This window comes from Lepisosteus oculatus, chromosome 12, assembly GCF_040954835.1.
Source record: "Lepisosteus oculatus isolate fLepOcu1 chromosome 12, fLepOcu1.hap2, whole genome shotgun sequence".
NCBI lineage: Eukaryota > Metazoa > Chordata > Actinopteri > Semionotiformes > Lepisosteidae > Lepisosteus > Lepisosteus oculatus.
The window spans coordinates 14563233-14588221 of NC_090707.1; the positions used below are offsets into that span (position 1 = coordinate 14563233).

General features: G+C 35.4%; 2 protein-coding genes across 8 annotated transcripts in view; one reads left to right on the plus strand and one right to left on the minus strand.

Moving 5' to 3' along the window:
• Window positions 1-141: 141 nt before the first annotated feature.
• gca (grancalcin) lies at window positions 142-7350 on the plus strand. Of its 2 annotated transcripts, none has more exons than XM_006636545.3 (8): window positions 142-300; window positions 2196-2375; window positions 3520-3589; window positions 4009-4052; window positions 4348-4495; window positions 4821-4934; window positions 5466-5524; window positions 6195-7350. In XM_006636545.3, the coding sequence occupies exons 1-8, from the start codon at window positions 277-279 to the stop codon at window positions 6219-6221; spliced, it is 666 nt and encodes a 221-aa protein (XP_006636608.1). In that variant the 5' UTR covers window positions 142-276; the 3' UTR covers window positions 6222-7350. The 2 variants fall into 2 exon arrangements, with proteins under 2 accessions (XP_006636608.1, XP_015214410.1); XM_015358924.2 differs by lacking the exon at window positions 142-300 and adding an exon at window positions 642-953.
• Window positions 7351-7356: 6 nt separating this feature from the next.
• LOC102693565 (potassium voltage-gated channel subfamily H member 7) overlaps window positions 7357-24989 on the minus strand; it is an 86158-nt gene continuing 68525 nt past the window's right edge. For 4 of the 6 annotated variants that reach the window (XM_069196788.1, XM_015358922.2, XM_015358918.2 and 1 more), the window contains 6 exons: window positions 23017-23222; window positions 22209-22296; window positions 20186-20470; window positions 16814-16970; window positions 13431-13611; window positions 7357-12324 (listed from right to left, as the gene is read on the minus strand). In XM_069196788.1, the coding sequence (XP_069052889.1) occupies window positions 12034-12324; window positions 13431-13611; window positions 16814-16970; window positions 20186-20470; window positions 22209-22296; window positions 23017-23222 (1208 nt within the window). In that variant the 3' untranslated portion in view covers window positions 7357-12033. The remainder of the gene's footprint in view (window positions 12325-13430; window positions 13612-16813; window positions 16971-20185; window positions 20471-22208; window positions 22297-23016; window positions 23223-24989) is intronic. The other 2 variants (XM_069196787.1, XM_069196786.1) reach the window with 2 other exon arrangements.

Here is a 24989-nt window from a genome sequence, read left to right on the forward strand (position 1 = left end):
GTATTTTACTTTTACTTAAGTGTACGGTACTTTTTTGTGATCAGTGATGTGTTTTTAGCCTTCAGATACAACGTTTCTATTGGTTATCAACGTGATCAATCAATTGGTCAGAAGAAGAGAATGTGACTACATCCCGTTGTGACGTAGTAGAAGTATCGGAAGTTGTAGGGGCGTTTTATCTTCAGTTTTGAAAATTGTCAGAAAGTTGTTTACTCTCTGGTATCTGGTATCCAAATCCGTAACTTCTTTTCGCACCTCCTGTATTTACGGATAAATATGGCATACCCAGGATACGGTGGAGTAAGTAAAAAATGGAATGGGAGTCTCTTAACGGTGTATGTTTCTGTTCTTGTCTTTGAAACGATTAAAGGGCGGGGATTTACCAGAAGAGTATATATATGCTATACTATACATATAGGGACTATTTTCATTTAGCGTGAAAAAGGCTGGGCAGCTGAGATACTTAGAAAAATCTTTTGATCGGTTTGATCAGATTTTTTACAATCTCCAAGTCATCAGAAGGGTATATACAGCAGTATATGCAGAAAACACATATTAACAAAATTGTAAAATATTATTAGCCTTGTTAATAATGTTAAAACGAAATCTAATATCCAGTGTTCGCGATTAGAATATGAAAACTGAGTTTTCGTTTTCGAAATTGGGAAATGAAAAATCTTTGTCCTGTGAGACACACAGTAGCGCCGTTGTTGAGTTAAACGGTTGTTTTATAATTTCCGGGTTATATCATTACTGAACAATTATATATTGCACTTAGACCACCTCGGTTTATAACCCGAGCTGCGTTCGCTACTGTTTTGAACATCGTGCTGGTGTCAGGACTGGTGTTACTCACATAACATGAAGATAATTTTTTTTTTAGAATGCTTAATTTAGATATGTTAGATCATCATGGGAGTACAAGAAGAGTTCAGCCATCGCTCCGATCCTTGGTAGGGCTAGCTGCTTCTTCCTTCGCGTGTAAAAAGCGAGGGTAGTTCCAGAACTAGAAATGTCTATTAATACAGTACGTTTTGGCTGAAAACTATTCTGTTTTCCCTTCCTGTAATGCCAACAGCGTTTATCTCGACTGGAGCGGTAATAGCCTCGACAACTTTGCAATCAGTGGTAACGCACCAAAGTGAGGGCTTGAAGTTGTACTGCAGGCACAGAAACATGTCCGCACGGGTTTGCCAGCATGAGTGTGCATGCTACCAAACTATTGTGCGTTGAATCTGCCGTTTGACGATTTCTAGCGTTACACGTTTTTGCTTGTTATATCCTGTACTTTGAACCAAAGCGCCCTTGCTGTATGCTGACACCCGCTATTCAGAATGATCTCCTATATTTTTTTTGTCTCATAAAACGATGTTTATGTGGAAAAATAAAATACTTCAAAGGTGCTGGATGTGTTATTCATAGAGTTATGGGAATAAATCGTGTTGCTTCTTCCAAAAATAAAACTAATGATACAAAAATGCACTTGTTTGAACTGTCAACAATGTAGGCGGAGGAGTGGTGTGCTCTTGGTAGATATAAATGTTTAGGAATTTAGTCTTGGGATTCTTGGATAAAGTGCTGCTGTATGTTGGATAAAGAGGTTAGAAAATGGAAGGATACATTACATTACAGGTTTCTTCTACTGTACTTGTATACAGAAAATATAGACTAATAACTATGCAACTTTGGAATCTTGTCTGTAATGAAATGATGAAATTAGTTAGGTCTGCAATTTCTTTGAAAAGTGCTTTGTGTTGATGGTTCTTGCGGGCTTTGAAATCAGTATTTGCATCACAAAGGAAGTCAGGATGTCCTTGTTCTTAGGAAATGGGTATTAATAAAAGGAACTAGAGCAAGCATGTATGTCAGTGTTTGAAACAGAATAACAGTAACAACAAACGTATATTGCAGATGTAGGGGACCATCCTAAGACTTTTAGCATTGCTGGTGTTATACAATTTCACAGGAATAAAGATTATTTGTAATTATTATTCACAATGTAGATTCACAATATATTCACAATAAGAATTTATGAAGATGTATTATGCATAATTAATCTAATTATTATTAATATTATAGGGCGCCTGTACTAGGATGAAGACTGTGTTACAGTTTGATTATATGCCTTGCCCTTTCTGATATGAACTGTTTGGTATCAACTACAGTATATGATCTGTCTGTACTTGTTTCCCCAGTATGGAGGCTATGGAGCACCGATGCCAGGAGTTCCAGGACACGGAATACCGATGCCAGGAGGACAGATGGGAGGACCTCAGATGGGTGGATACCCTGGTTATGGTGGTTTTCCCGGGAATTTTGGTGCTGCACCTGTAAATGACCCACTGTGGGGTTATTTTACTGCGATAGCAGGACAGGTCAGTAAGAATATACAGACAGATAATCAAAACTGTTTTAAGCTGGTAAAGATATGACACCTAGATTAGGTGGATGTTAGTGAACTGACTATCTGCATGCCTCCCTATAGATTCTAACGGATAATTATTTAAATTCTAAGCTGTCTAGTTCTTTGTATTTGCTTTTTGGCCATGCTAGTTATTATGGCACCTCAGGTAGAGCATTACCACCCTTTTCCATTCAGTATCTGTATTTGATTAATGCAGATTCAAAAAAAAAACATCTGAAAAATAAAAATGTAGCACTATAGTGGCATATTATGTACAGTGAGAAAGAATATCACTGGGGAAAAAAAAAAAAACGGTTTAGCCTGGCACTCTTGAAGTGGTTTCGATAGACCTGTACTGTATGTTGTGATCATTGAACATCTCTGTAACTTCAAAGAGGGGTCAGACCCTCAGAGGTGTGTGTAACTGTTAGCAATTGTCAATGCAGCACAATGCATTTCCCTAGTTTCTTTTACTGTATTTCCCTTGAAATAAAGAAGAATGATCTTGAACTGATGTACTAGCTCAAATCAATAGAAGAGTTGAATCTCCCTCGCTTTTTGAATAAACTGTAAGAGAAGTAAGTAGTTCTCTCTTTACAAGACAGACTAGAGTATTACCTGTTGCAGCCCAAACATGTTATATCTCAATTACAGCAGTGAGCAAGAGGCAGGTTAAACAGTACAGAGGAAAGCAGGGAGGCCCAGGTCATTTTATCTATATTTCACTCATCAGCTTGTGTTTGGAGAGGCTGTCTTGCTGACTTCACCCTGGGCATGCGCCTGGTTTTAAGACTATACTGTAAATGAATTGACATTATTAAGAAACACGAGTAATGACTCAGGACTCTGGCAGTTTGCTTCATTGGCTATGTTTAGGTGGTTAAGACCTGTTGGTCAGAAACATCCTGGTGTAAGATTTTCTTTTCCTTTGATTTTCACTGGAAAGGAAAGTTGTGGTAGATGATGAGAATGCGTCAGAAAAGAAAAGGCCCCTCTTTTAAAAAAAATGAAGCTGATGTGTAGCTTGGTGTTCTTATGTCATGGTTTTAATAAGATGCATCTTTTTACGGTACTGTATATTCTTTTTGTAATAATTCTTTTTGTCTCCTTTTCAGGATGGTGAAATTGATGCAGACGAGCTTCAAAGATGTCTGACGCAGAGTGGTATTAGTGGCAGTTACAGTCGTAAGTATAGGCAACAAAATGAAGAATTTACAACATTTTTGAAAATGCTTCAAATAAGAAGAAAAGAGGATATTCTGCTCAGTGTGTACATGGTAATTGGTAGTGGACAAAATTATAAGGGTGTCCATGCGGAATTTTATTCCAGCTCAGTTATTAGTGAGGTAAACCAGCTTGATTCTGCCTTAATTGGACCGTTTCAACAGTTTCTCCCAGCTCTTCAAGTGCTGCTACTTTAAAGAGACCTTAAAAATGTGTAGACTCCACGGCCCTCTAGGGTGAGGACTGGACACATTGGTGTAGAACATTTCAGTATTTTTTAATTAGGTTGGATTTTGTGATACTAGGGATTTGTTAGGAATAATGTTGTATTTGTAATGTGTGTCAATTACAATTTTGTGAATTGCATTTTCTCTTTCTAGCATTCAGTTTGGAGACCTGTAGAATCATGATTGCCATGCTGGATGTATCCTTTAAGTGCATAGTTAAATGACAGTGAATGGGCTTCTCTCATCTGTATTATTTATTATTTATAAAGTTAACTGTTGGGTATAAGTCACAGATGCTAGAAAGTGTATAGGGCTAATAAAGTGATCTTATTCCTTACACTTACTATACAGTATATAACATTTTTCTAGACTCTCCGCTCAAAGCACTTTACAGGTCATGGGGACTCCCCTCCATCACCAACAATGTGTGGCACCCACCTGGTGTTTGTTGAATGAACATTATAAATACAGTACTTAACATAACTCTTTTAGAGAGATATGACTGGGAAGATGGGATTTAATGAGTTCAAGGAGCTTTTTGGAGTTCTCAATGGCTGGAAGCAGAATTTCATGATGTTTGATCAAGACAGAAGTGGAACTGTGGAACCTCATGAAATGAGTCAGTCCATTTCCTCAATGGGTAAGTGCACTGTAAGCTGCTGAACCTCACCCACTAAACCTTAACCCTTAAATTAGTTGGTTTCCTATATTTGGTTTCTATAAGAACAACAATAACATTTTGCAGTTACGTGCTGTGTAATATTTTGTTTGCCAGTTTAATTTCTAAAACAAATGTTTTTTGTTCACTTAAACATTGTAAAGTTTAATTTTAATATACAGCATCTGGTAATATGTAAAAATCATCATAAAGTCAATACAGTACATAACATGATTACTCTGTCATACAAGCTCTATTTTTAATATCTAATATATGACTGGAGATTAACTGTTTTTTGTTTTCTTAGGTTACAGGGTTAGTCCCCAGGTGCTGAGTGGTATTATAAAGCGCTACAGCAAGAATGGCAGGATTTTCTTTGATGATTATGTAGCCTGCTGTGTAAAACTAAGAGCACTCACAGGTACAGAATACATCAGTTATTTCAACTTTGAAATTTGACAGATGTGATTTACCAGGGAATGGTTAATTTAATGTATTTATTCTAGTGAAAATGAAACTTTCAGTTGCTTCTCAAGTGGCTCAGCAGTAAAGACTGTGGTTTTAGGCACAGGTTGTGCTCTCTGATCTGGATGTTGCCAGTTCAGGTCTAGCTCTGTTCTTTCATTAATCAGGAGTGACTGGGTTTCTCTAAGAGGCTGTGCCTAATTGCCAGTGTAGTGGGTGGGCAGTTATAGAATCCTTATTAATGCAACAGCAGCACCCAGTGACTATGGAGTGTTGTCCGTGAGAAATACTTTATTCTATGTATATGCACACCCTTCAACAGGGCACTGTAGGCTTGCATAATGTCAAATGGCAATCAGTATAAACAGGGTAGGAAAGAGAAATAATACATTATTAAATACAATTTTTTAAATTAATGAATGGGATATTTTATTGCAGAGTCAGATTGCAAAAAGAGCTCATTTAAATATTTTTTCCCCCTTTATAGACAGTTTCAGAAGGAGAGATACTGCACAACAAGGAATTGTAAATTTCCAGTATGATGATGTAAGTACTTATGTAAAGCAATGGGGATGTTGAGACAGCAGGGTCTTGACATCTGCCAATTTAACAGTGGCAAAGTCACCCATTCATGATTCTGTCTGGCCGAGGAGTCTTGTATGGAGGAAGAGCAGGATGAATCTGAGCCAAAGGTTGTTAAGCTCAGCTTTTCAAATTCGACGCGTGACAGACTAGAATCATGAGATGAATCTAGCTCGTGAGTGACCCTTTCCCTGCCCCTTGCCCAAGTACCCACTACTGAACGAGTGCATCTCAAGTGGCCTTGTTTATGTATTTTGTATTTGTTTTGTATTGTTTTTGGATTTTGGTCTTGTTTTGAACACAACTGGTTCTGTCAGGAGATTGCAGTTAGGTGATTAATATAAGATTGTGATTACTATTGTTTGTTGATCAAAGTCATTTTAATTAAAATAAAACCAATACATTAATACTTTAATTATCATATAAGGGAGGGTTACTTATGTCTCTTAACCATACGTTCTATATACTGTAGTAGATTATTCAGCTGTGTAGGGCTGGACTTGGTTATATGTGGATTTGGCTTTTTGCGATGGTTCTCTGCACCAAACAGTTGTGAATATCAAGACCCTACAATACTTTGAATTATATGAAAACTCTTTGCGAATTTATGCTTCTTCTTTTGTTTTGACTGTAGTTCATATTGTGCACGATGTCGATCTGATTACCTCATGATCGAAATCTGTGGAGGACAGCGGTTGAAACCTGTTGGATTAAGAACAGCTTTCGAAGGCTTCAGTCTACTTGGATGTGTTGTAGCTTAAGAACACCAGCTGCTGTGTTTGTGTGGTAAAGTATGTGCTAGAAGAGTATGTTTCTTTAAAGATAGACCAGCACGACCGAAAAACAAAACTATAAATGTATAATGGACATTTGTACTATATAATTTTTTATTTAATAATATAATCCAAAATAGGAATTTAGCATGTAGTAAAGCACACAAGGTCAGCTTGTACAAAGATCTATATTGTGTTGAATTGTGATAAACCCTTAGGGCAAAAGGGACATATCTTATTATGTTTTGACAAATCAGGTGCCACTACTTTGACTGATTAGTACTTCTAAGTGGATGATTGTTCTTTTATATGATTTCTACAACCTTGAATGTGCATCACCCTTATTTGGGAAGTTGAGATGTAATGTTGCCATTTTATAATTATTAGAAGATAAATTTACTAAAGAGGGTGGCTGAAGATGTCCAGATCGTTTCAAGTTACATCTCATGGATTACCCTATTAGAGTGTGACATTATTTACTTGCTGGTGTACTGTAAGTGCCATTATAATACTTGGGTATGAGCCCAGTAAACCTATGGTAAAAAGGCAACTCTTTTGACACAAAGTGCCAACATCATCTACAAGCACTTGGATCATCAATGATTTTATTTTGTGCTTCTTATTTTGCCATAAACTACAGTTTTTATCTGTGTACATTTAGAATTTGGAAGACAAAGTAAAGAACTGCAGTGCTTCAGTGTTAGAGCAACATTTGTGATAACTTGTTAATCAGTGTATCAAGTTTTTTTTTTAATTTCTGAGCAGGCCAAAAGGGATGTTCAATGTTATTTTTGTCTGCTGTATGCTAATAATTAAAAAATGTGAACCACAGGGAATCTGCTAATCATATTAACTGTTACAATGTTTTTCTTTGATCAGTTGCTACCTTAAGCTTTATGTTAATAGCTACAAATGCAACCTATTTCAAATAGTTTATAACACAGAACAACTTGATTAAACGTTAATGGATTTTGTGTATTTTTTATGTTAACACAAAACAATAAACAAAAGATTGTATACCGTATATGTTTTATTTATACAATTGTTCAAAAGTTGTTACCTAAATCAACTGTGTTAATACACACAATATTGTTTTTAGGAACAGAAACATTCAAATCAGCTGTAAAGTGTTGCATTGTATAAAATATTATACAGTGGCAAACTTTATAAATACATAAAAACAATTGTGTAACGCACTAGGAGATTAAAAAGTGACATTTCCTCAATACAACCAGTTTGAAATATGTGCAAAAGTAGGCAAATCTAAAAGCCTTGTAAGAAACTATCCTGTTGATCTGTCTGCTGGCCAGTTACTCTTAACAATTTCAGCACAGCTACACCATCAGTTTATTTTTTTAATGAAGTGGCTCCAAGCCTTAATTGCCTTTGTAGTAGTACAGGTACCAGACCCATACTTCTTGATAGGTACAATTTTGCCATACAAACATTTGATATGTTTCCTAATAAATACATTTATTGATACATTTAAAAAAAAGGATTTCATTAAAATTGTTCATGAAATACTGCAGAACTCTTCATATCATAGCTGTTCACTTGTAACATTTTGTATGAGTGCGTTCTAGACTAACTGAAATTGCCAGTTTTATGAAGTGGTTAAACTAATCCTGCTCATTTAATGAAACAAAAAAAAAGGTGATGGAAGAAATGTTCTTAACTATTAGCCACATAAATCCCCAGCCCCTTTTTAACATGAATGGGCAGCTTCTACTGAGGAATATAACAAACTATATATCACATTTACTTTCAAACTACCAGTATAAACATCAGAAGTTCTCACGTTTGATGTTTATAAGAACGATAGTTAAAATGAGAAGATACTAATTTGTCCATGTGTCTTGTTTTGTTGCTATCAGATAATCGATCTAAGGATATCATCCTGTCACTTTTTGAAAGAACCAAAGGTATGTTCTTTAGCAACGTGGTTTGTTCAGGACTCCCACAACCCTCTGTGTACAAAACGGTTTCCTGTAATCAGGTTTAAATGTGCTTCCTTGTGATTTCCACATCACGTATGTCCTATTGTTTCTTTTTGTTCATTATTTTCATGACATTCGTAAGTCTGCTGCCTCTTTCATGAAATGGACAAGATAACACTTCCTTTGAGACAGACTTTGTCACATCTGTCCATCGTCCCACCAATTTCAGTGAAGGAATGTGGCTTCTAAATTGCACAATACCTTCTTAGATGCAACACAGTGACATTACAAAAATGTTCAACCTTTACAAAGTATGCAGAATTGCATAACAGTGTTATGTATACACAAGTATTCACACACTTGTATACATATACACAAGTTATCATGTAACAAGTGTTATGAACAAGGTGTTCATAAAACATTATGTTTTAGGTTTAAAGCTATGGTTAAGGTTGGGACTGGCATTTATGAACAAAGTAGGGTTAGGGTTATCAAAAGGATTTGGGTTATTAAGAAAATGTATGTGCCCATTAAGTCTTTTGGAAGAATGGGTTATGAATGTTATAATTTCTTACATAGTCCCCAAGAATGTATTATACAGGTTACCTAAGCCTAATTTGGAGCAAGCATCATCATGGACAATTTTATATTTTCGATGTGGCAAATATTTTTGTTGGGAGAGTTCCAAAAATGTCTTTGCATAACAGAGGGTATTTTAAAAGGAAGGCCTAAAGCTGATGTATGTAGAGTGATGAGTCATGAACAAGTTATAACATGTCTTGCAACTTATACATTTTTATTTTTCAGGAAAAAAAAAGACTATGGGGATATTCCTTATTTTCAACACAAAGGACTATTGTGGATTTTGACCATAGTAGTATATACGTTATATATATATAAGGGTATGTGTAAGTTAATTTATTAAACATGCTAGAATAGTTGATACATGTTGTTTTTTGTACTGCTATAATGATTCAGTCAAAAGGGTATGTAATTACAAATGTACAAAAATGTTTTATAAATAATAATGGATTAGCGGCCTATGGATTGTGGGGGGTGAACTTCATACTCATGATATATCTTATTTGCTCTTTAAAAAGCAGTAGAATTTGGAATTCTCAGTGATACGTAAGATTTTGAGGCCTGCTAAGTGTTGAGCGAAATTGAGAAAAGCAGGAGTCTGAAGGTAAGGGAAGAGGTCAAAGTAAAAAGTTAACAGTGCAGTAAAAGTTGTGATTTTTGCTTTGCACTAATGCGATGTGTATTTCAGATCACAAGATCAGTATGAGGCAAAACTATTGAATGTAAGCTTTTGTTTTTGGATATTATTTTGGGTGAGACTTGGCCAAGCATCTCAAAGGATCAAGAAAATGCTGGTGATGATGGTTCCAGCAGTTTTAGCATATCAGGGGTATGTGACCAAATTCTAACTACACAGTAGTTTAAGTTAATTTGTCCCAAATTGTGCTCGTGTGCTCTTCTAAAATCGGAGAGGGATTGCAAACAACAAATTCCATTCTTCTAACATGACTAAACATGTACTGTATGCACACAAATTCCAAGAAAGCTGCCATTCTGTACTATTTCCTCATATTTATCTTTTGATCTGAAATACAACTTTCACTTGTACATAGCACAAAATGATACATTTCACTGCATTGTCACAATGACTTATGCTTTTCACTGTAAAAGAAGGAGGACTTGTCAAGACACCATTGGTTTTTTCACATGCCATTATCTAAGTAATACAGTATACTGAAGCAAAATAAAAAATACATTTATGAACAAATAGCTGCATTTTTTCTTGTGTAAAATCAAGAGTAGTTAAAATCTTGTGAAGGATAGATAACATATCCAAAACCAGTGCTAAAACATTTGGGTAGATTTTCATCTTTGAAAAGAACTGTGGTAAGTTAACTCTTTAGGAACTTGAGGAATGATACACCACCCAGAAACTGACCAATGCCTTTGTCAAACCATTGTGCCTCTGTCAAACCTCTGGGTTCATTTTACCACTATTGACAACATGAACATTGTTGCTATTGATTGTTAATAGAAATTCAAATCTGGACAATGTTGCTTAGAACTAAATCCCTTGTCAGTTCTTAAAATTCAGATTTTGATACAGAGAAAATGAATGGTGACAAGCTTTGGTAAAGGATGGAGAAGCTTAGGTTTGGTTGAATTGAAAACCAACCTACCTGAACTTTGCCATTCCAAAACGGCTGATGCAGTTGAGCACCCCTTTTTCTCAAACATGCAGGTTCATGAAAATGGTGTTAGCTTATGTTCTTTGTTTGAGAACAAACTTCAACTTTGCTAATTAAAAAGGAATGAAATCTGGAAAGCAAATACTGTACATGTTCACCATCCATTGGATGACAATTATCAAAAGTGTATTACTGTGCATCGCTTTCTGTATGTAATAACATAATAAAATAAAAGTGGAAAATCCAACATCTCTCTCTCAACCAATCCTATTCCACACAATATCTTATCTCTGTGTACAGATGTAGGACACCTATGAAATGGTTCATGAAATGATAAAATGCACACCCTTGTTAAAGTTTATTCAAGACATTTTATGAATTGACAAAGTTTGGCTGTTTGTGGATTGGCTGATCTTAACAATATTAAGCCTTCAGTTTAGCATGAGCAAATTATATTTTAATCAATTTTGAGCAAGTTGTTCAAACGTACTTAATGCCAGATGTTTCCCTGAAGTTCTACTGTTTCTCAATCCAGAAAGTTAATTTTACTTTTAAAATTCACAACCTTAATAATTTCTGTTAATGGTGATCTCCATGGTAATGCTGAAGTGCCCAATAAGATTGTCAACTGGAAATGAGGAACTTCAATATTATTGCTTACAAAGCACAGGGCTGGATTTAGTGGTGCAATTTAAAACATTTTACTTACACTTCATAAATAAAGTATTTTAAAAATAACCTCTTTCAAAATACAGTGATGGGTATTAAAATGCAAAAATGCTATTAGTTCCAATACTAATATTTGGAATATTACTTTAGGCATTTTGGATATATTTATTATTTCTTCTTTTTGGATAAGCTGTACATTTAACTTACAAATACAGTTGGGTCATTACTGTGTATGTACAGTTTATCCGAATACAATTAGTCTTCCTAGACTTTGGATGCGTAAAATATTGAAAAGGGGGTTTGTGACCAGGTTTAGGCACAATATTGCATCTGGTTTACAAGTCTGCTTATTGGCTATTTATTTAAAACTTTTCAGGAATACCATAGATTGGATCACTTTACAGAAGTATTAAAAATATGACCTGGATTTTCTTAGTAAAAAGCAAAATATGTGATATTTGGACATTTAAATTCAAATATGTGCTTTTAACAAAGTTTGGTTCAAGTAAGTTGTGTCCTATATAGATTTTTATAAAAGCTTTATTCATTGCCTAGAAAACATGCGAACACCAAATCAGATTCCCCTTGAAATAAATCATATTCAGAACTTCATGCAACATAAAACACTTCCAAACATGCATTTCTTTTCTGAAACAAGCATGTAAGGTGCCTTGTGTTGCTGGCAGTGTTACATCTGAAATATATACATGATACTATTTTTACCTTTTTATTAACTAAATTAAGAAACTAAAAATTTTAGGAAAATCTACAGTATTCTTTGCATATGACATTATCCTTCTAGACCCTGAGTCAAACTTAAGAGGATTTTAATTTATATTGGAAATGGACAGACATAACAGTAATGCGAGCGATCTGAGGTGTGATTATTTCCCAGGAAGACCAGGATCAGAAACATGCCTGTGGAGTCCCAACATTCCTACGTTACTTAGGGAAGAATCTGGCAGGGAAGGGTGGCGGATTGGAAGAAGGAAAAATTTGGACTGAGGCTGATAAAATGGAGTTGTTTGGTTATGTTCATGTTCATCTTCCTGTTCAGTTTCCTGTTCCAGAAGCGAAGCTAAGTTCTCCTCTGATGCTGTGTTCAGATGGACTCCACTGGATAAAGATTCTTTGGATTTTACATTGGGCTTTTCCAAGTCTAAGAGTTCTGGGCTCTGAAATAAAGCACATACAGCACATATAACATTTTAAAGAGTTATGTGAATATTTTTCATCGGTTCTTCTTTGGCCATTCAATTGTCGATACATTTCAGCATATTGATAAAGTATATGTGTATTATATAATACATTAAACTAAGGTTAAACTAGAATTTTGTTCATGCACAGAAACAAAAGTAGATATTCCACATTTCTGCTATGTTAGTAGCTTAATAGATAGACATGGTGTGATCGAGAACTTACATTATAGTTTGTATGAAGAACATTTTTAGTTTTAGATCTTTATAATGTTTAAAATCAGAAAATATGGTATGCTTCTGAAGGTGAAATACAGGACTGTAATACTTGTTTCACTGCACTGCATACCCAATGTGTTCCGTTCACTGAGTTGCAAACCTTAAGGCTCCCTTTAAATGTTTGGTTGGCACAGCTCTGTCTTTTCTTTCAAGACCTTTGGTCTCCTATTTGTCATTTTGCTTTCGTAAATTTTCAAATAGGGCTTTTCTTCCAGTTGCACAAGCAACAGACATGTTTCTGGGTCACCAAGCCTTTAATCTGGAGGCACAAAAGATATCTCCCTAGGGAAACAAGAATGTCTAAGACACTATTGATCTTAGGATCGAAAAGAGATACTCCTTTTTAATGGTAACATCTGAAAAGGTTTTCATTGATAATGATAGATAAGGGAAACTGTTGGGCAGACATCTAAAGTCCTTTCCCATTAACTCAACCCATTTCTAGTGTTGGACTCTCAGCCACTATATTTGGCAACTTGAGTGCCTGGGATTTGAACCAAGAGATTGTGTGAGTGAATATAGAACAGTCGGTAAACTGAATTTTGCTGATCTCAAACGCAAGGAAAGCAAGGATGCTTTTCAAACAAGACCGGACTTCTTACTCTATTAAAATGATATGGAAAATATTAAAATATCTTTAAACATATCTAAATATAAGATAATTAATTCTTATTCATATATATTTCTTGTCATAACACTTGGTGGCTGACGCATGCTTTATAATACTTAATCACGAGGCCTTGAGCCATATCCAGATTCACTTCAGAAATACAGTATTTTACAATTATTTACTGCAGTGCTGTTACCTGCGATGATACACTAAAGCTCCTGTCTGTTCTTATAGCAGCTACAGGCTGAACCCGAATGGCAGGCCTGTGATACTCTGAGCTGCCTGCCACTGTGCTGTATGCAGGAGGCCCTAATGCAGACTGCCTCTGCAGCAAGTGAAGAATGGCCTGGATGTCAGCTGTCATCTGTGATTCCAGTCTGGGGAGAGAAATCAAAATTAAAATGCAAAGTTTAATTTATTCCTCAGACATCTTTGAAAAGGGGAAAACAAGATGTGTACTGCTTTTGAAGTCTTTGATGACATTGTTTGTCTTACATCTATCTGCCATTTAAAAACATGTTCTAGGAAGAAAACACAAATCTTTTATATGCTGTGCCACAGAGGAAAGAGAATTACTGTTTTTTCTGTTGAAACCAAGATTCAACAGAATCTTCAAACATTCAAATGTTTATGTATTTGAATTCAGGTCATGCAATTTCACAATATTAATTATTCGTTTCTGCGACACTAATTTATAAATAATAAAGCAAAAGGTTACAACCCTCAAGAGAGTAATACAGATTATAAACAGTAGGGGGAGCCTTTGCTCTAGCTATTCTCTAAATCTCTTCTGTGTATTGGAAGTATAAAGCAGATGTCCCCAGTGTTCCTTAGCGTGTCTGTTTTTAAATCCTTAAATAACAAACATGTGTTCTTAAAATCTAATTATTCCTCTTTGTATCCATGGCTGGAAAACTGGATTAGTCAGCTGTACACATCTTTCACTTGCTTTATGACTGTGGGCTCTCTTATTACAAGTGATTTTCTCTTGCTCTTGTAAATCAAGGTAAATAAAACCAATTTCTCATCTTATTCCCCTCGTGTTGTTTTTGTGTCCACATGGAATATTTTCTAGCATGAAAGAAACAATATATACTTAAGCATGTTTAATTTATGTAAACTGTATATGGTAAATACTTAAATACAACCCTAAACAAGACCTTTTAAAGAATTTTTCAATCTGTCTCTATTGTTTAAACAGTACCTTGTGTCATATACAGCAGGCTAATGGTTAGGCACATTTGTATGGCATCTTTAATGATTTTGTTTATTCAAATCTAAGAAAAGTTTAACATTAAACATTTTACATAATGAAAGGTAATGTATTTAGTGCCAGTGTCCCTCGTGCTTAATCCACATAATTGAGCCTTTATATTGCAGACAATAGGCAGTGTAATAGATAAGGGTGTGGATCCAGAATGTCAGCTATCAGGTCAAAAGGAACACATGCTTCTATTTGAACAAAACAACCTGTTTTTGTCTTTTATATTTGCTTTAGTATGATATACAAGCACAAGGGCTAGGCAATTATTTCAATGATGCTTTGTATTTCTGGCCATTATTTCTCAATCAAAGATAAAACAAGAAGACACACTCCTAAATAGCAACATCAACTGTAGCCTAGGGCTTTTTCTTCAGCAGAAATAAAATATAAAGGTCAGCAAGAGTACACATGAAAACATCCCTTTAAATGATAACAGAGCCCTATCTTTATTGCTGCAGGATGGTTCTAGTTTAAAATAATCTTTTTCTCTGTAGATTTTCTTCTTAAACCACCACCTGCTCTGTCTGAACCTATTATCTGCTGGAATAAAATTAGTTTTTATAACTCATTTGTGGTTTCCATTATCATCAGTCGCTTGCCAATACTAAAATGCACAACGTTCGAACTGATTGGCAGTAAGCCTTTCTTCCCTGTTAGCTGTCTGAAACCATTTCAAAGTGTCCTTAAAAAGGCCATTTTATGTTTTTTTTCAATTTGGCCAAAAATCTTTCCACATATTAGCATTTTTTACCATGGATGATGTAAGCCTTTTGGCCAGAACAGTGTTCTGTTTTAGGGACTCCAGGGGCAATGTCTGGGATCAGTACTTATTAAATTAGTAGTAGACTGTTGTTGTCTCTTAACAGTATCTCTTGTCAGCACTGTTATACAAAAACTCTCTCATATGATAAACCACAACAGTTTACACAGCCAAAAGTATAACTTGTGTTTGTATTCAGACTCACATCACCCTGGACAAAGTAAATGTTTCCACAACTGGGACTGTGTAGTTTTATAATAGAATTTGTTGTATTCTTTTGACTTTTAATTACAGCTATTCAAATTTTAAAATGGTGATAAATTATCCATGATATAAATATCGTTAAGCAACTATCATTTAAATAAGTACCATGCAAAAGATTATGCTGACTAGACAGTTCAAAGTATGAGGAGTGTATGAACACTGGGTATGAAAATGGGAAATCAACAAACAGCCTGATACTGCCACAGAACTGTCTTTTCAAGACTGAGGTGACAAGTGATTTATTTTCTACACCGGAACAGGGAAGATTGTTACATTTAAGATTCATATCCAATTTCAACAAATCTTTTATCCTGTATTTTACTTTAGTGAGTTATGACCATAATTTCTATCCTATTAAGTTTTCAAACCTGAAAGACATCAATAAGTTTTTCATTTTCACTCAATTATAAAAGAGACTCTCAAATATAGGCAAAACATCAGGTTTCCACTGTGGTGTAAATTGCACATTGTTTACCAGCATCTTGATACCAGCTGCAGATTCATTTGTGAGGTTTTGACATTTTCTAAACACAAGTTAAACTACCGTTCCTACTGAATGCTGTAGCATGTTTGTAGTGTCTTTAAAACCACCAATTTGCAAGACAAAACAATGCATGCCTTCCCACTAAATCAAAGCCAATTCAATTTTCCATGTTGATGCAAATCCAAACAGTATAAACATAGCTGTATAAAATCTGGGATAAAAAAGCTACACTAGATCAAATGTTCTTTAAGGTTATTTTGCCACAGTAAAAGAAATGAAAGCATAGACCAGTTAAACAGTTTTGTACCCGAGACTGAAACAAATTTTGAATGCACTATATTTCAAATAATCTCAAATTATTTTACGGAAGAAACCACATAGAAATCAGTCTAAGTGAAAACTGCCTTACCCACTTGCAATTTGTGTGATTAATATATCCTGAAATGAAGTGAACAAATCTCATTGAATTTAAAGTGCTTCAAACTATGTTAAATCCAATTAAAAACAATAATGACATCATTCATCTTATTATTGATGACTGTATCACCCTTAACCATTGCTCTTTGCTACAATATACATTATAGATATGTACAGTAAGCATTTACAATAGAAGTGACTTATCACTGTTTTTTGATGACTAAAATGAATTTTCTATTGAGAATTTCTATTCTACGTTTATGTCTTATGTCTCTTAATATTGAAGAAACTTGGGTTCCACAGCCTTCAGAAACTACCCCAGATTTTGTTTCCTTTGGTAGACATTAGCTTACGCATTTCAGAAAGCTGGAATGTCAATTTGATAGTTACCTATTTAGCTGTTCTTGAAGCAGGTCTAACCTGTGTTCCACTTCTCCATATGTAATTTCACTTTCTGTTTCTGAGATGCCCCTCATAACTTGAGATTGTGCTGAATCATCTGGATATTCCTTAGACTTCTCAGAGTCCCATTCTTCACATCGAAGATCTGTCAGGAACAACAACAAAAAATTACAAATCCTATTTTTTCCATATATAGGGCAGCCATGTAGAGGGCATTATTATTAATCACTCAAACAATAAACCACAAAAATAGAACGTAATAAATCATCTATGAGCTACATAATTTTTTTTGTGCCACTCGAACCCCCTCTTGCAAGGATCACAATCCCAGCTGTACCACACATGACCAGAACAAGCAGGCTATCTCCAGCAGTGGGCTGTGAAGGATAAGGATCAATTGTGTCAACTGTTGTCTACACTGTGTGACTGAGTCAGTGATCTGAACTGCAAATTATTTATTCTTTTCCAGACATTGCATATTTTACTTGTTTTACGCAGGAATAAAACAAATATATTTTAACTTATTTTCTTTTGAACGAGAGTTTTGAAATTGGTTGATAACTGAAGTGTACACCAGTACTTAAAACAAATATAATGGATTTTTCTAAGCATTTGTTATTAAATGTATAGTACATGGGCTTTACTGCGAGCAAGCTGTGATCATATTGTTCTTTCACAGTGGTGACGGTGAAAAAAACAGACAGATAAATATAAATAATATTTGGAATAATTTGGACAACCATGTACACATTTGCACTTTTACAAAAACAGGGGACATTTCTTTCATAGAAATGATATGGTATCTGCAATATACAGATTTTTGAAATATGTAATACATTGTAAGTATACTTAAGCAATAAGAATTGCTTCAGGAAATACACCATAAATACATTCCAAGAAAAAAATAATATATTCTAATCATTTTTGTATTAGCTTAAAGCCAGTACCAGACAATAAAATTAGGTTCTGCGAGTAATATTTCACTAATTACAATTTGTAGGGCAAAACCACCAGTTATAAGCCACTCTATTACATTACCTACGGAAGATGCCAGCAATAATTTAGCTTGAGGTCAAAAGATGCAGAAACACTTTAGTGTGGTCTGAATACAGCAAGCCATAAACCATCATGTCTTAATTATCTAGAAATTCCGAAAGATTACATTTATCCACTTAGTTACTGAAAGAGATATTTTTATTGTTTCTGCTATAAAATGGCTTAATGTGAATCAATCTGGTTGGACAAGGTATAATCCACTACAGCCACACAATATTTCAATTTCTAAATGGATTTCAGGCAATCATGCTGCACTTTCATCAATAAAGACAAAGGCAACACACTGCATTCTGTGTTCTACCTAGTCAGGCTCAGGATGTGGTCATGTTTTGTTGCTTATCCTGTTATAATATGCCCTGATTTGGCAGAAAACAACCCTCACAGGTATAGCCTTTTCATCATTATCTTAAGTCTCTTTAAAAGCTTTAGTATGCTGTTGCCAGCCATTTTCACAGGAACACCAAGAGTGTGAAAGGCATTTAGCTCAAATCTCAACGGGAATGCAGAGGTGTGCTTGCATTGTCAGCCTATATCCCAAATCTTTCAATCTGGTCACTCCAGGACAGACTGCCTTTTTCTGTGGCAGTATGGTATTAACATCTTTAGAAGAAAGAACTGGGGCATAGACATCAGAAACGCATTTCAGGGAAAGACACTGTAGAGGATTTTACTAAAGCCTCTAAAAGGGCTATGATTTGACTTAAGCTTTGGAAAGGACTTACAGGCTCTGAATCTTTTCCATACTCATTTTTTTTCCAAAGTCAGTACAGGGCTTTGGGAATATATTATGAATTCTATTATGGATGTTCTGAACCAAATTGAATGATGCAGCTTGTATTATTTTGTTCTGCTTTATAATCAGACATATTGGATTGCAATCAAAGTGCATTTATGTTTGCTGCCTTAGTTAGCAGTACAACCTCATCATCTTATGTGAAGTATAAAATTGATGGGGGTCAAATAATATAATCAGGTGGGTAGCTGCGTCAGAATGCGTAGGCTGCAAAGGAACAAGTAATAGGTTTATTCCATGCTGAAAAAAAGAAGAAAGAGAACACAACGTTTCGGCCGTATAGCCTTCTTGAGGTGTCAAGACAAAAAAACTGACACCTGAAGAAGGCTCCACGGCCGAAACGTTGTGTTCTCTTTCTTCTTTTTTTCAGCATGGAATAAACCTATTCCTTGTTCAAATAATATAATGTTATATTATCAATACTAATTTACTATGAAATAATAATAATAATAATAATAGTATATCATTACAGTACATTTATATATCACTTTTCAACCCATAGCTTCATCAAAGTGCTTTACATTTAGGTGGATACCCATTTCAAAAAGTGCAGCACCTATGTGACTGATGCATGATAGTCATTATTCACCAGCAGCCCCAAAGCACAGTAGGTCAGGTGGAGAAGGGACAAATTATTTCACCAACCGAACATAGGGGAAAATTTCAATGGGCCAGATTGTGCAAGCCCAGAATGGAATTTAGTCAGGACACTGCTGTTAATAGTCTTACCTTTATGAACATTGCCCCCTTTACCCCCAAAAGTCAGGCTTCAGTTTAAAGCCTTATTTGAAGGACAGTACCCTCGTCAGCACTCTGCCCCTCCATGGTCACCATACTTGGGCAATAATTTAGAAATTCTGCTTCAGAGGGAAGATGCCCAACTGTTCGTCTGATATCACCATTTGCAACAGCAATCTTTTGTTTGGAAGTCTCTCATCCCAGTACTGACCTGACCCAGCCTTTGCAGAAATTTGGCTTGAAATTTGACAACATCAGGCCACATACAGTAGTGGTAGCACTGCTGGATGTGCCCATTAACAACACCCTGATAACCTGTAGCAGGCAACTAAAAATTCTCTTCATAACACATTCTATGGGGAGATCAAATAGTATACTCTGTGAAGTAAATCTAAGTGGATCATTTGAGAGTTAGGATTTCCGGAGGCAGAACAAGTACAGTACAGTCATATCACAAATATTGTACTAGGAAATGGTCTCTTGAGCAACACACTGAAGTTCATAGTCTGGGAGTAAGGATTCCCTTTACTGAGATGTTTCACTTAATGGGTTACTTCCTTTTCACTATTAAAATGTTGTGATCTCTTTTATGTATGGTTTTCTTCTAACAACTCTTTCTAGTGTTTGGGTAGCACTTTCTACTTTCCGATTAAATCTTATTTATTTAAAAAGGACTAGAGACACTGTATAATGCAAAATTGATTTGCTATACTGTATGTTCTATATGCCAAATGGTATTTTTTTAAAAACATCTGTCACGGTTGGGCCATTACCTTTGTAAGATTGACTCCTTTCTATCCTTCTGTTCCTGGATTCAACTTCACTTGTCTGGACAAATCCCAGTCCAGGCGTATGGTCCATTATGGAAGGGTAGCCGAGGATTCCAGAACACAGCTGCTTCTGTTCTTCATCTCCAGAGTTAGAAAAAGATAATGTAGGTTCTTTTCTTTCTTCTGACTCTTTCCATGAACACTGGGGATAAGGCAGCTTCTCCTGCGCTTTGTTATTTTCCTGTTCTTCTGTATTTTCCCCTGTAGAATCACAGTCAGTATGAACTGCTGGAACATAGAGTTCAGCATCACGGAAATTATCCATTAGAAAGAAGACAACTAAAAAACCTGAGCTCCGGGAGTAAAAAAAAAAAAGTTTTTTGTAATTTGCAGTTTGTACCAACTGTACAATGGCAACTTTGTTTGCAAAAGCTTCTTTTTCTACTCTGTGGAACTTTTCCATCAAATTTAGGGTTTTTAATATGAGACTGATGTCTGGGTCAATATCATCCAGGCCTCCAGAATCCCAGACAAGTTAAAAGCATTTTTACACTACACACACCTGAATATATGTGATCAAGAATATTAATATGAGGTAGGCTGAGTATACTCAGTGTTTTGCATTATTGGTGTCACAATGAACTACCTCCATTTAAAATGCAATTAGCAGTCATTGCCTCCTCACTAGATCCCACTTTATCAAAATATATTAACTACCCTCTAGGTGTAGGATGGTTTTGTTTAAGAATTTTAAAATATCATAGTTGTAATTACTGTACACTACTTACTGTAATTCTCTATTCTGGCTAAAGAGTACTATGGGGATGTCTCACTTAACAGCTAGAGAAAACAAATGTGCAGCCCTATAATGGATCAATTGGAAAGACTGAAATGCGAGTTAAATGGGCTCTGAGATTAGTGATCGGCATCACCTTTGTGTGAGGGATCGATGAAGAAAAACTCTCGGCAACTGAGCTGTGAAGCAAAAGGCAGCTCAGGCCTTATATTGTAATTAGCAGTTTTAATTATTTTTCATGGGGAAACATAATGAGCCAAAGGAGCCTTTATAGGGACAACATGGGATAAAAAATAAAAATTGAAATTGCTGAACACAGAGTATACAGTATATCAAATATATTAAAGCTCTTCAGTAGAGTTTTTATTATAAGCATCGGCCCTCTTAACAAAGTAATCCTACTTACTGTAATTACATTTGGTAAATGTGCAAAATAAAATACCCTGCAAATAAAATTATCTTATTTTGCATTTAAAGAATGAAAGAAAAGGCTTTTCTAACTATGTCAGAAAAGCCATACCCAATTCTGAGAGAGCATTGAGAAATATTATACAGGAGTGGAAGATGCAGCTTCAAGATCAGCCTGAGTAAATTATTTTCTCAGGCTGTAATACTGGTTATTTAGCATGACTCACTATCCTTGTGCATTCTGGTCGTTCCTGAAGTAGAATAGAAAACAGTTGTTTAATACAATTACGTCTGTTCTAAACACCGTACTAATGTTGAACACTACGTGGCAAATCCTATAAAACATGAGCCATGCTGGGATTTTATAGTCTTGAAGGATGCCATGTGAAGTAATTTCTTCTGCAGCACAGACTGCTGCTTGTGTTTGTGCCAGTGCTGTACACACTACATAATGAGTGATATTTTTGTCTTTCAAGCTATTAAAAGTACCAGTCCTTTTTAGCCGAGTTTGTTATAGCCAGTTATTATACCACTAGACTTGGCTACCTGTTTTAGCACTTGGAGCCGTGCTAACTTTCCTGGCCCCCACTCATTTTCCCAGTTTTGGAAAGGCAACATATTAATCTACTTGGCATATCAGCACAGGATGGAAGAGAAGGGCTCATGTGTTCCCCTGAAATGCGCACTGGCAGCTGACATTTTTCAAACTGCCAGCCACAGAGTGTCTGGAGCAGAGTCAGCTTCAGTTGAAGGAGTGATACAGTAGTAAATAATGAATGGGACATACTGCACATACAGTGAAAGAGATTATTTAGAATTTACCTGTGTCTGTTTTGCGGTTAAAAGAAATCTTTCGTCTGCGTCCTTTGCCATCCTCCTCATCAGAGTCGTTAGTATCTGAGAAGTCTGCCTGCAATTAAACAATATATATTAGATATTTATTTGTCTGTGTATGCTTCTTTACTAATACATCAAGCAGTTTTCATTTTTAGATGTTTACCTGTGAGAATTTTCAGTTTTTTAATTGCTAAAGGTGTGTACTTACTTCTGTAAAACAAATAGCATTAAACCTCTGACTTTAGCAGCAGGTAGAAAGGATCAAAACTGTAACATTGATTCTTGCATTGGTGTTCTGTGAATTTTGTATTTCTTTGAATTATGCATTTATATATATAGAATATCTTTTTATTTTTTTAAAGTGAATTTTATTTTACTTTCATTAATTTAAGGGATTTCTTTTAACTAATATACTTTTTCTGGCTTCTTTAGATTTAGTGAATACTATTATTCTGTGACTTTATCAAGTTTTAGGTCATACAGACCGAGGATTAATTGTAAACAGTCCAACCAAGGACATTCCACTGATCTAAAAATACACCAGATTTGACTGCTCTTATTCACCGTGTAATGCAATCTAAAAACAAAATATATCAGAAAATGCACACAGGGACAACAATGTAAGACTCACCAGACTCACATCCTTAGTTTCATTAGTATTCATGTATTAATCTTGCTATAATAAATATATAAAAAAAACTAAAACATGGATGTGATAAAGGTCAGCATAAGGCTAATCATTGAGTCACAAATGTTTTCTATCCCAATAATGAAAGCAATCCTAATAAAATACCTTTGCATTGTCATCTCGTAGATTGAAAGTGAGTTCTAAATTAGTCAAGAAATGGTCAGCAAATTCTGGATACATATCAAGCACTTCTAATAGATCTTCTCTTTGAATTTTATGCAAGTCACAGTAAGTTAATGCTCTGACATCTGCATTGGACTTTCCAGGTTTTGCGTAAAGGTGAATCATTTCCCCAAAAATGTCATTCTTCCCTAGAAGAAAACACAAATATTGTTCACATGAACAACAGCACAAAAATTGTCTTATTGGAGGTTTGTAGTAACCTTATCATAGCAAAAAAGTTAAAACAAATACACCTCCTATTTTCTTAGATGTTTTGCATTTGAAACCGTTTATTATATTATTCTGTTATATCACTTGCAGTTTTATTATCCTTTTAGGTAAAGTTATGGACTGATTTGAGTCCTGTCTTTCAAGTCAGCGTCAATTTGTCTCGCTTGATGATTGTAATTACAGTTATGTGTTGTGCAGCTTGGTGTCCCTCAGGATCTCCTGCTTGGTCCCCTGTTGCTTTCTGTCTATATCCTTTATTTTGGGACATGAATACAATCTTGATTTTCATTTGTATGCCAATTGTACTTAATCACAGGCAGATACTGATATTTGCCAGCCAAGGAAGTTTAATCAATGGTCTTATCACTGACTATAAATGAGATCTTCTTATCTTAACTGAAACCCAGACAAGACTACATTATACCACATTGTTATGGCAAGGTGTAGACAGACCTACATCTACATCTTGAATTACAAGACTCATAAGTTGTATGTTTGAAGCCAAAATACTCTCTTCAGAATTCAACTTTATATACAGTTTACAGACTTGGCACCTATTCAACATTTCTGTCAGAGTTTTATAAATTTCCATGAATTGATATATTTGGTAGTATAATAGTCCTACACTATCTACTCCCAGTAACACCTTTGGCCTAGCTAGTATTTATGGCACTGAAATTCAGCATTTAAACAGTCTTCAAATGCAATTCCTTCTAATTCTTCTCTTAAATCTGACCAGCAAACTGCAGAGATATATTAAAACTCTGCACCTTAACTCCACAGTTGTCTTTAGATTTATAAAGAATTTAGAATGCAATCACCACCACCAGATTTTGCCGAATCACAAACAGGTCAAATGCTATTGCAAGTAGCACTCTAGACAGTGCAACATCACTGAGAATCAAAAGGAATAAAAAAAAAAACTCCCTGAATTGGGAGAATTGACATTCACTCAGATTAGAATGTGTCATCTCATTTTCAAATCACTTACTCCTGGTGAGGGTTGCAGACAAATTAGTACGTCTTGAAGGTAAACACAAATAGGAGCCATAAAGGCACTTTTTTACAGAGGGACAGCATTATAATAATATTTTGTGATTTATATTTATTTTCATAACCACATCATTCAAAATTCAACACAACCTAAGAAAAATAACCGTCTCGCACCCCACCAAAAACCTGCTTACCCATCTTCCTCAGTGGCAGCCCTTTCCTAGTTTCTACCTAAGAAGTTGCAAAATACCAACAGACAGCAACAATTCAACACGGTCTGACTGTGTCAGCCGCAGCACTCCTCTGCCACTGACACCATGGATATAACAAGAATAACACATTTTAAGAATATAATAGAAATAAGAAGACCAAGATCCAGTGATACTGGGAGAGGGAAGAAGAAGGCAAAAAGAGCTCCAACAATGTTTTTAGCTACAATCAGACATGTCAGCCAGATCTGTGATTGCTGCTGTGAAAGAGCCAGATTGGAAACATCACCCACCATCCTTGCATGTACACAGCATTTGTGCATCTAAAATAAGTTCAATTCTTTACCCATGAAATTTTGCACCCATTTGAGTGATGCGTGGTGGTGATTCTGCACCTGAAGATGTGTTACACAACTGTATAACAGATTATACAGAAAAATGGGAAAGTGTTTCACTAACTGAATGGAGAAGGTACTTCAGTAA